At 36.2% G+C, this 12,405-nt stretch overlaps 2 protein-coding genes across 9 annotated transcripts in view; one reads left to right on the top strand and one right to left on the bottom strand.

The window, feature by feature from the left end:
• LOC116846666 (tight junction protein ZO-1) overlaps positions 1 to 3,376 on the top strand; it is a 20,844-nt gene extending 17,468 nt beyond the window's left edge. For all 3 annotated transcript variants that reach the window (XM_032820802.1, XM_032820801.1, XM_032820800.1), the window contains 4 exons: positions 250 to 485; positions 568 to 769; positions 1,085 to 1,506; positions 1,769 to 3,376. In XM_032820802.1, the coding sequence (XP_032676693.1) occupies positions 250 to 485; positions 568 to 769; positions 1,085 to 1,506; positions 1,769 to 1,772 (864 nt within the window). In that variant the 3' untranslated portion in view covers positions 1,773 to 3,376. The remainder of the gene's footprint in view (positions 1 to 249; positions 486 to 567; positions 770 to 1,084; positions 1,507 to 1,768) is intronic.
• A 278-nt stretch (positions 3,377 to 3,654) lies between these two features.
• Positions 3,655 to 11,957, bottom strand: LOC116846668 (mitochondrial glutamate carrier 1-like). 6 transcript variants are annotated; one of them, XM_032820806.1, is made up of 9 exons: positions 10,466 to 11,139; positions 9,892 to 10,388; positions 9,525 to 9,594; positions 9,228 to 9,362; positions 8,917 to 9,066; positions 5,991 to 6,127; positions 5,274 to 5,459; positions 4,714 to 4,864; positions 3,655 to 4,633 (listed from the first exon to the last, which is right to left on the bottom strand). In XM_032820806.1, exons 3-9 carry the CDS (start codon positions 9,566 to 9,568, stop codon positions 4,492 to 4,494), a joined length of 945 nt encoding a protein of 314 aa, XP_032676697.1. In that variant the 5' UTR covers positions 9,569 to 9,594; positions 9,892 to 10,388; positions 10,466 to 11,139; the 3' UTR covers positions 3,655 to 4,491. The 6 variants fall into 6 exon arrangements, with proteins under 6 accessions (XP_032676697.1, XP_032676696.1, XP_032676698.1 ...); XM_032820805.1 differs by lacking the exons at positions 9,892 to 10,388; positions 10,466 to 11,139 and adding an exon at positions 11,728 to 11,957; XM_032820807.1 differs by lacking the exons at positions 9,892 to 10,388; positions 10,466 to 11,139 and adding an exon at positions 11,176 to 11,692.
• Positions 11,958 to 12,405: the final 448 nt, after the last annotated feature.

The following is a 12,405-nucleotide window of genomic DNA, read 5'->3' as shown; positions in this document are numbered from 1 at the left end:
TATATATATATATATATATATATATATATATATATATATATATCTATTATTTCTACTTATTATTTCAAGAGTTATATATTTAGTCTAATTATCTCACACACAAAATTCTCCGGTAAAATGATAATTTGGTGGTAATTTATAGAAATTTGTATCACTCAGAAGAAACAGTGAAGTTGATTAATCGGCCTTTGGATAATTTGTAAGAGAAATCATTTGATCGTAAGATCACATTTATTCTTGCATATGCAGGGGAGTTACGACAGCATGTCTTCCTACGATTCGTACAACAATACGAATGGGAACGCGAGCTACGGCGCGCCGAATCTCAACACATCGACGGGTCGCTTGGGCCCGAACGTACCCGATGATCTCAAGAGCAGTAGCATGCCAGCGAGAGCGCACGATCCGTATCGATTCACCAGGTCTACGGCTCAGCCGATCCCTACGCATGATGCTCAAACGCGGACTGATTATGCCAAGTACAGGTATGTACGTCGTTGATGATGACAAATTGAAGTACTGAATAAAAGAGATCTCATTTCTTCATCGTCATTTTTTGTGTTACAGTCGATCTACCGATTACAAGTCGATACCGATTCCACAAAACAAACCGGGAGGTACTTACAAGCCGATTCCGCCACCGAAGCCGAAAAATTACAGACCACCGCAAACAACGCTCGCGCAGACAGATAACAGCAGTAACGATGGGAATAATTCGTATCAGCACTCGAAGAGCTATTCCATCGCCACGTCTCACGTGCACAATGGGGTAATTATTTAATAAGCACGAAATTATTCGAGATCGATGAATTGTGCGATTCTTGTCATCGTTATCACTGCGATCGGTTACAAACCTCGAATGTTACAACTTGAAGTATGCTTAAGTATTTTGTTGAGTCATAAATAGAACTAATGAAATCGATAATTACACGGGAATACAGAAGAATTAAGATGAGAAACGAGGTACACATCTACAAAATGAAAATCACTAATTGCGAGACGCGACCATTCCTCTCGTAAGATTCGCGCACGATGGTACTGCGGATATATATAACGCATCACATGGATCTTTCTCTTCGTTCAGGTAGACAGTAGCAACAACGTTCAACGCAACAGCGGCCAGTATTACTACAACATTCCGCCGCCCGGCCGTCACAATGAGAGCAATCTCGTGAATTCGCACCACAATCTAAGTCATCTCGCGCCGCCGACACACAGTCACAGCCTCAGTCACACGCATTCGCACTCCAGCCCACCTGTCACCACCACGCATTCCCACAGCAACAGCGCGGGTCAGATCAATCTCGGTCTGACGCACAATCGCAGCAGCACAAATCACAATGGGTATATGCACGGTAACAATCACGGGCCGGCAGGCCCGATCTACCCCTCCGTTAATCCCGGACACAACAGGGAACCCAGCGGCCTGGACCTCGCTGGCAGTCGGGAGCAAAGAGGGAGTGCTTTCGAGCTCTATCGAAAGCCGGTTCATAATTACAATATAAGGTGAGCGCAGGTGGGCAAATTCGCTGAAAGAAACGCAGAGGGTTCAGCGGAATCTGATTAATCTTTTCTTAAGGTTTTGAGAAGATCCCCATCCCTTTGTGTGTTACACTATCGCGATATATAAGAGTTGTACTGAAAAGTAAATATATTGTGGGTCTTTTTTTCTTGTAGAGCACAATAGGTTGAATCTATGCAATGCATGTCAATCTCCTTCTCGATCTGGTATGATTGCAATTCATGAGAATATTATTGTATGTTGCAGTTAACGTGTATCCTGATGCAAGACTTATTATTACTAGGACGAATTAATCAATTTCTCGGAGCGCGGTAAAGTGAATCGTGCAATTTTGTAGGACATAGATAATAGACTATGGGTGATTATGATTGCAATTATGATATTGCGAGATGTATTGTCGAAATATGGATAGAGATACGGAGAAATTTGTCTTTCGACTCATACATAGGGATCCTGAGATGCCAATAATATAAGTGAGACGTTTCTGCAATTTTACAAACACAATAATTAGCTAATTAGATATTCTAAGCACAAAGAGCAGATTTAGCTTATATCGTGACGTACTTGATAATTTGTTATCAAAACAAACGTATATATTAGAGCAGCGTACCCTAAAGACTGTCATTCGCGATTTCTCAATTACAATCGATTTCTTTTGTACGTATACATGATGATACGAAGACACGCAAATTGTACGTGTGATTTATGTGTATTCGACACGGATACAAAGGATTAAAGAAAAGATATCAAAAGATTTTTAAGGAAATATATTGCCAAGTGTAATGTATAAACATAACAATAATTCGTTGTTCACACGCGAAGTAGAGATTTACATCTTGCTACAATTCTATGAGCCATCATAAGTTATATTTTTTTTGACAATTTTTTACCGAAACTATTAAGATGAAAAATGGAAATCTTACGAAAATATTAGAAAATTATAAATATATTGCGAAAATTCAGAAATATATTGCTAAACATTAACGTATATAAATAAATGTTATATCATCGTGAATATATTTAAAAAATTGTAAATTTTTTTAGTGATACACGAAGAAAAATTTGAAAGTTCACAAGTGTCATTTATGAATGTACTATGATATTTTTTTTAAGTAAGCGATGAAAGGAAAGATACTTAAGATTCGTAGAATATAATGTATTCGTTATTAAGGTACATGTGATTTGAGGATGATAGATTTCTCGGATATATATATATTTTTTTTTTGGGAGGTTAATGCCCTTTCCAGCCGAGCCAGGCTTTATGGTTATTTATTATATAGGCCGTATCGCGCATCATTATTATTATAAACCAAATGACTTTTCCACGTTTAGGTATCGTTAGCATAAAGTCGAAGTTTCATAAAGAGCTTATATTAACTGTAATAACGTGCGTCTCTCGTAACTATTAGAACTTCGCCATTATATGTGCTGATAATCTTTTTATATCACAGTTAAAGCGTAAACAGATTATACTGCTGTTAACGAAATGCGGGTTGGATTACGTTATATTATGTAACTGATATTGTGCGAACATAACTAGTAATAAAAAACAAAATTTGTTTATTATTAATGCGTTCAAGTATTAAATCTAAATATATGCGAAATATGATTTCGCGTTATCTTAGCGAGATTATTAGAGTTGTTGTACCAACTTTATATAAATAATTAAAAAAAAAGGTAACAAAAAGTAAAACGTGACTAGAAAAATATCCGGGTCTAGCGCAGTTTTTCTTTTTTGTGCAAGAAAATGAATGACAAACGACGAAGAAACTAAGTGATCGAGTAAAATATTGTATATTCATATAATTTCTGTATAATTAATTAATGAATATTTAAAGCGCTTATATTAATTGATATTTGTTTTTGCACTACTCCTTTTGATATTTTACTTCTCACTATATTTAATTCTGAAAACGTACAAGAGTTCCGCCATTATTCCTTAAATTTTTCCCAATTGGGACGAATGTAATAAATGAGATGCAAACAATTGGATTTTGCTAGTCGCGAAGTCACAGAAATTATTACTCCGCGCATACTCATAATTAATATTAAATAATTTCTATATAATTGATGAGATGTGTAGAATAAAATAAAGAAAGAAAAGCAGGTGGGATTGAATAAAGTAAACAGTAGAAGGAAGAGCTGTATAGTATTTGCTTCAAATACTTTGTAATATTTCTGTTATGTTACATATGGCCATAAAGACTACACCCTCGTGTCTATGTAACAAGAGAAAACTTAAAAAGAATAATTAACAAGTATACGGTAAGTATACGATAAGTTTTTCGTTGAAACCTTAACAAAATGTTCTATACTATTAATAAAATATCCTTTCTTTCTACACTGTTTAAAAAAATATCACGGTAAATCTGTTTTAATATATATATATTTATAATTGACTGGCTAGTCTGGTGGATGCAACAACGAGGATCCCAATAAACTTACAGTTCTATCGATAGATACAGTTCGTGGACACAGGATCTCGCATAGTATACACAGTTCGCAAAATACGAGGAAGATGTGAAGCCACTATTACATCGAAAAATGCAACGACATAAATACCGATTAAATAGCGACTTTCCATTTTTCGACAAATCTATTGACGCATTAGTTGCAATTTCACACTGCAAGAACACAATGTACATTGACTTCGTGATACTTCGATAGTAAGTTATATTTACTTTATAATCCACGCGCGCAAGTAAGGACATGAAAGATAGGAATTTTATCTTATTAAACTATGAATCCGATGTAACCCGCAACCTACGAGAATTACGGCAATTTTCACGAACGCACTCTCATTTTCAATTCTTTTTTTTTTCGTATAGAACAAGCGAACAAGGCTCCGTCTAACAACATTTTTATCTCGGCGACGGAAATCTCAAGCCGAAATACAACTACATCTACAACGATTATTGTCAATATTTTCCCAGAGTATTTGAACGGCACGAGTCGGCGATATGGCGATTTCATTTCTTCAATCCCAGCAGCCATTCGGCTACGCCGAGATAATAAACAGTTTGTGCAATACCAAACAACGGTGCTATTACAATCATACGGCAAGCGCCGCCTTTGAAGAATGCTCTTGGACCTTCATTCGTGAATGTTTTTCTGCAAAAATTGGGAGTAATTATTTTCTTTCGGCAACATTTTTGTGTTTCCTCATACACCACTCGATCACGATGACTCACGTTATGCAGTCTAATACTCCGTTGTACGTCGGCTCACCAGGTGCTTTTTTGATAACTTGCAGTCTCGTTTTGATTACGTCGAATGGATTCACCATCAATGCTGCCGTTGAGCCGGCGGCACACCCGGCAAGGAATGAACACCAGAACACAGCTAATAGAAAACATTACAATTATGGTTAACTGAATTATTTTCAGCTGATCAATTACTTAAGACCACTTTGGATAATTTATTCAAATTCGTGACAGAATTCAAGGTAGAATTCTATTTGAAGTTCTATGTGTTGTGTAACATAAAAGAACACTTGAGAAGAGAGATCTATAGACGTATGTGTGTATATATGTAGGATGATTAATTATACGTTAATGCTTCCAGTCTATAGGCGCAGAATAAAAGAATAATATCATAAGAAGAATTTTCTTTCTTTCAAACTTAACTTGTCGAGTTATGATTCGAGTTATAGATGGAAAAGTACTTCAACTTTACTGTTGCAAACAACAGTGTGGATTATTCCGCGCATATTTATCACGAGAAGAGATTATCTAAAGATAATCTGTCTTACCTGATCCATCCTCTCGCTTCGGGCCGATATCATTCAGCCTGGCAAATAGAGGGAAATAAATAACGGAAAACGTCACGTCTCTGAGTGCTGTTGCACCAGTTCCTTGGTACAGTCCCAATACACCTCTTTTCCTAAGTAGATCCAACGTTAACGACCAAGCTGATACTTTTGGTATAGCCTTACCCGCTGTAACAGAAAGACATTACGCAACTTATTCTACACCGTAAAGCGAAGCGTCTCAAGAACGGGGACGTGATTTCACATACCCCATGCTTTTGTGGGCCTTGTATATATCGCGCGCGCGAACTACATTAATTATTACTTTACCAATTTACACTACTACCGTCACTTTTTGTCACTTGAATTCAAACAGTTGCGTAATAATATTCATTTGATTTTATAGTATGTAAAGGCGTTTCAATGCGCGTTATATCTATTCCGATGCCACGTTCGAATGCAGAACCAGATCTTGCAAATGTTGTGGCGACCATTAACATTGTAGAAAACGACTATGACGATTCATTAGCATTGCAAAAATCATGATACTTTCCGAGACATTCATGCGGCATGACTATTGCTGCGAGATTACAAAATCACGGGCGACACTAATAATTGAGGTTGCAATAACAGAAGTCGCGAACGCAGTGGCGAGCAAAATCGTTCTACTCGACACTAGTTGCGGAAAATGTCCTTAAAAGTATAGAACTACTCCATCACCTTCTTTAGCTGCCATGGCAACTCTGCCAGCGTCTTGCATTTGTATTTTGAGTAGCTCCATCGGTGTGGTTACGATAATTTGGCATGCTCCCGCCAAGCCACCGGCGAGCATTTCACGTACTAATGGCAATTTTTGTCTGGACAACAGATCAACAGAGTACGGATATCACGCCGCGTCGATGTGAAAATCTCAATTGCGCGTATGCGACGTAGGACCGGCACAACTAATCGATCTCCGAAAAACCGTAATTGAGACATCCGGCTGTTCGGGATAATCGGCAGAAAGTGCCAGCCCTAATATAAGGGAGATCATTCAACGCTGGTGGCATAATTACGCGATAAGCAGTGATGTGTCAAGCACTTGGTGGACCGCAGAGCATCAAAAACACATTGGCAATGAACGTAAATGAAGCAAACTGCTGACTGTTAATTTTATACTTGGCGAATGACTTATAATTCAAATTGTATAACGTAATATGAGCAATCATTAGTCATCAAAGTTGCTTATTATATATATATCAGGAAACATATTCATATAAAATAAACGATAGAGCGCTTCTGATTGTATGTATGTGTGTATGCACGTGTGTCACTCTTTCATTGTTCTGCAAAGTGTCCTGTAAGGGAGAAAAGGGAAAAGCAAAAATTACCCTGCTTTCCTCGATTGCTTGCGACTCGGTTAGCTAGTTATGGTTGCTCGCACCTTTTCTCAGGTCATTTAACTCGGAAACAATATTGAAACTGGTAGCTTCAGTTTTGTCTAGAATTATAGAATTATAGAACGATAAATTTCAATGCGCTTCCTAGAGTGGAAAAGGAAATCTAGAATAATAGCGCGAGCCCTGACGTCTTTGCAAATTTCCACTAGGAAAAAGATTGACTCTAGATATGTCAGAGAACGCAATTTACCCGTACTAAAATTCAACGTGAAGAAATTAAATATCTTATATATTTAAAAATAATTTCGCGTATATTCAGATGACGGACAAATTTTATCATAAAATTTATTGGACTCGCAACCGCATTAGGAAATAAAAATCTCTCATTATTGATCATGTTTTAATATAATATACAAACATATAAATACTTTTCGTATGATTTACTTGGAAGACAATATCGATGTTAAATACAAACTATTACAGCACGACAAAGGTTTAGAAAATTATTAGAAACATAGGCAGGTTCGAATACTACAGGATGGTCTGAAAACAAATATGATGCTCTGCTGATCAAACTATATTGTAGCAATGCATTATTAGTTTTCGGGGCTTTCCAATTACATTTTTTAAACAAGACCGTGACTATACTGTTGTATTATTTGACATGCTAAACTCGTTCTTTTTTTATAAATAAAACTTATTTTACTTTCAGAAAGCTACTTTATTAGATCGAGGCAAAACTTCATGTCTTGCCTCTATCGTTTATTATTCATACAGCTTGGCCCAATCGATACTCTTTGGCTTCTTGTTTTATCATTCGTGAAAGTGACTTTTACTTGTTAAGGTTTCGTAGAGTTTATATTCGTTCGTTAATTAAAAACAAGAGCATGCGCCTGGAGTATTTAATTAACCGAATAAATATGACAGAGTCGATTAGGTTTGTAACATCTCTGATGCGAGAAAGTAGAAGTTAAGCGTCTATTCCACGCCAAACACAGTACCTTGATAAGATAAAAATTAAACCAAAATTTAGTATAAATAAGACAAAAGTAAATTTTTTACATCACAGGAAATCTGACTATAAATTTCTGCCAAATTTTATAAATCTGTCGGTATCATGAATAGTCAATTGGAAAGCTCCGTTTATAAAGTTTATATGGTTAAAAGTTCAATAAAGGCATTATCACCCTAAGCGTATTTCATGCTGATATTTGCTGATCCGCTTGCCATAAACTTTGAATAACCCCCTTTAAAATTCGCAAACATTTTACGTGAGAACGATGTGGCTGTGGAAAATTATAGTTTTAAAGTAAAACCATGATAGAAAGTATAATAACCGAGTGGCAAACGGCAGCTCGCAAGAAAAATAACAAGAGATAGATTACTTGAAGAGCGCAATAATATTATTGAGAAATACTGCATACTACAGAAATACATGAAAATTAAATCTATAAAATGTAAGAGAGAAAGTTGTTAATATGGACATTATCTCACAATCATTACGGACTAACTATGGAAATAATGAAAATTGTGACATGAATAACGTAACAATCGAGCGGAGAAGTACGATATGTAAGTCGATTTGTATCGGAAATTTAATCCGGCAGCGGTGGTGAGATATTACAAGAAGCAACAAGAGCAATTGAAATGCACACTTATGAAATCAATATCAATAAAACACTTATGAAACATATCAATAAAAACGTAAATTTTTGTTCTATCGACAGACGTTCCTTAAACAGGAATGTCTTAGCCCTGAGAATCTATTATGAAACATCGCGGAAAAATTTCTGATCGGCATTATTTGCTTTTATAGCCAGTATTATTATGGATATACAAAATAATCACAAATATTCCAATATTTCGTGAATAAGTGGAAAGTTGATTTCAATAAGTGTAAAATTGTTTAATATAAAACGAATGTTTTATATTATAATTGGGAAATATTGCTACCGTTTATTTTGTTTTCCTAGTGACACAATAGCATGACACAATAGCGATGACCTATTTGGGGAGAGATCCATAACAGATAGGTAATCACAATTGAAAAGTCGCGTTTTTAAAAAATACTATAAACCGTTTCATAATGGCTCTCCTATTTCACAATGAAACAAACGAGCCTTGATCCTCGTTGAAAAGCTCCCAGCCACCTCTCACGGATTAGTTCTTATTATTCTGGTTAGTATTTTGTACATGTAGTGGACGCAAGCTCATACCTGACACACGATATGAAATACATATGTTATAAAAAAATACGAGAGACATACCCAGGCCCAGGTGAGAGATAATGTCTAAATGTATCATTGGCAGTAAGTTTGATTGCCTTCTCGGGAGTAATCAACAATATGTTAACAGCGGATCCCTTGTACATTCCGAAGTAGCCTTCAGCTCTGTAAGTCTTTTTAAAACAGTCGAACCTGAAAAAGGATCATCCATACTCAATTAGAGAAGATCTGTTTGTTTCAACGTTCTTCGCAATATGTTCCTTTTCTTATCGATTCTTTTGGTACAATTAGGTTTTCTTAATAATGAATTAATATTCTCTTAACTTACAACGTGTTTCGTGATGTGTACTTACATTGAATTATACATCCGTTCGCCTTGTGGACCGATAATTTGATTTTGTAATCTCGTTTTAACCAAGTCGAGAGGGAACACCACGGACACCCCGATGATTCCGGCAATGCCGCCATTTATGATTTTCGGTATAAGTCTGAAAAATAAGAACTCTTTTATGACACTGTATTACTTTATTTTTCAGTAACTTTGACTTTTATTTAAAATGAAATATTCAGATGAAATATTTTTGAAGCAGTTATCTTGTGAAAATAAAAATATCTCTATTGTGCAAAATTTAAAAAATGGAGAAACGCACTTGAATTGGTCCGCAGGTTTCGGAGTGGGGCTGTCCTGTGCCATGTTTAATGCGAGTTGGAGTCCCACACCTGCCAAAGGAATTTATTTAAAATGATAAATTAAATAATATATACACACACGAAATGTTTATATATTTTAGATACTGGGTTCATTGCTTGAAAGACATTTTTGAAACAGGTAGTGGAATATCTCGAAATATCTCCTCGAAGATGTCTTGCGACATCGTCAAGGATGCTTCACCGATGCAGTGAATTTAATCTACTAGCGCTAACTTTACTGTATGACGGTACAAGGTCGCACTAAAGAGTATTCAAATATTGTGCCAAAACAACGAAGGACGTCATAAAACGACTTTATATGTGTACCTTATGGAACATCTGCCAGTCGCGAGCTGTAACTTTATATTTTCTTCAGAAAATTGCTACAGCACGTTCAATTGATCAATTGGTAAATTAGACAAAGGATTCGTTGTTAAGATACAACGAATCCTTGTTGTTGATTCGTTGTTAAGATACAACATAATAGAAGCGAGAAATTTTACATAAATCATTACACAAAATGTTGTATAGCTTGAATAAAAAGAAGGAAAAATTATCCTTTTCAGCTATTTTTACTGGAAATCGGCTTTAAAGTAGAGCGCGCTGTTTAAAAATCGATTATTCAAGATATATATCAAGAAAGTTAAGAAATTTTCCGAGATTCTGAAGTTTTATGATGAAGCGTGTGCCACCCGAGATTATTTAATCATGCATTTTAATTCACGTTCGTGTCGCTGGGGAAATTTATTCCTTTTAAGACTGCAATATCAATTGACTCGATTGACCTCGAGCTCGGCCGTCACGTCATAACGGACATTGACATCCTATAACAGTATTAATCTGTGTGAACCACGTCATATAAAATGCCATCGACTTATCGATGACGCGCTCGAACACATACTCTCACATTCGCAAATCACCGCGAACACGCAAATCGTCAATCTCGCGGCCAAGCTATGTAAATTGGTCTCGCCCTGTTCCTTCTCAATGTCTTATATAACGACCTAGAGAAATTGGGATGGAATAGAATTGAAACTTCAATTATGACACTGCATTATTCCATTTTTTATAATTAATTTAATTACACTGTATTATATCTTATTTTTCACTGTATTATCATCTTATTTTTCATAATTTTATTAATCCCAACTTTAAATGACAGTTTGTTCTATCGTAGACTGCACAAATTCCTAAAAGATGTCTTAAAGACGTCTGAAGCATGTCTTATTATCTCATTTAAGATAGTAAATTCTTTTAAGCACATCTAAAATATATTTAGATATTTGTGTTATGTATAACGTATTTACGTTTCTATCTTTGAATTGAAACGAAAGGTCTTGGAGGGAGTGTTATCGTGTTTACTACTATCTTCACTATTATGTTGAACTATTATCTTATCTGTAATAATTGGAGTTCAGATAGAATATTAGAGTAGAATATCTTTGAAATGGATAAGTATAATATTTACTTAGAAAAGCACACAGAGTCACGTAGGAACATCAAGAATGAGACTTGTAGAATGAAAGTAAATAAATTAAATATAAATATGAAAGTAAGTAAAGTAAAATAAATAAAGTAAATAGAGTAAAGTAAAAATAAGATTTTCTTAACCTAAAAGGACATGAGGTTTTTATTATCTCATTTGCCTGAATTATTATTTAAGGAATGCGCCGCTAAAAATTCACTCAAACAAACGTGTCAGTCACAGAACACTTTATACTTTGCAATTTACAGGTTATGTTGGAGAAATAGACCACACATTTTTCCGATTAAAAACACTAAGCTGACTGAACACTCCGTCGTCGTTGATCGTGACGCGAGGAAGAACGCGTTTCTGCGCGGAATTCCCGCCGAGACTCACGGTTGTGTGACAATATCGCGAGGGAATGAAAATAACTCGCATGTTCGTCATGCATCACGAGACTAATGCGTCCGACCTTTAGTCTCGTGTCACATTAATTCCGAATTATTATGTATGCGCTGGAGTGATAGCGCGACGCGCGGGTCGAATTTTTGCGCTCGCCTAACACCTCGTATGTCAAATGTTCCGAAAGTGGATTTGAAAAGAAAAGAAACAAAATAAATCGACGTTCGTGCGCTACGAGTTACAGCGTGCGCAACTCGACGTAACTCGACTTGGAGAGGCGGCGGGGTTCCACTTACCGTCGAGGAAATCCAATACACACGATGCTGTCGCGGCAGACCGCTCCCGCGAGCTGCCTTAAATTACTGGCGAAATACTGGAAACCTTTAATTAACTACACACTAACGGAAGAGTTCGCGCGTCCGCCAATTCCGCCAGCAGCATCAGCGGTGGTCTATCAATAGCGCTTTTGACAGGAGCTGCTCCGGACATGAAGACTGCTTTTCTATACGCCACGCAGAATCCGCACGCGCTCGCAGTGTGGCCGTTGGGGAGACTTCGAAAGTCCCTCTTCGATTACTCCTTGCTTTACCCCAGATCTCCCTAGTACAGGACAGCACAGGAACGTCGTCACGATAGCCTCGTAGTGGGTCATTGTATTTAAAAGTTCATTCCAGTTTAGAATTAGTTTAGAGTTAATTCTAATCAAATTTTTGCTTACACACTGAGAGAAATTACCCGATAAAAAATTAACAAACGGATATTTCCGGTCAAAATATCGATAAATTTTTATATCCGATGAGAAATATCATAAATTTTTTATTGGTTTATCTGATGAAATATCGTTATGATCGAAAATATCCGATTAAATTTAATCGGATATGCTGATCGAATATGAAAATTGGACGGAATTTGATCGGAAATATCCGTTTGTTAATTTTTTATCCGATAATTTCTCTTAGTGCATTAATTTTTTC

The sequence above is a fragment of the Odontomachus brunneus genome, unplaced genomic scaffold (genome assembly GCF_010583005.1).
Source record: "Odontomachus brunneus isolate Ranch 3 - 2012 unplaced genomic scaffold, Obru_v1 Obru_scaffold_066, whole genome shotgun sequence".
In the NCBI taxonomy this organism is placed as follows: Eukaryota; Metazoa; Arthropoda; class Insecta; order Hymenoptera; family Formicidae; genus Odontomachus; species Odontomachus brunneus.
The sequence above is the reverse complement of the archived record's forward strand: the minus strand, read 5'-3'. Positions and strand labels throughout refer to the sequence as shown.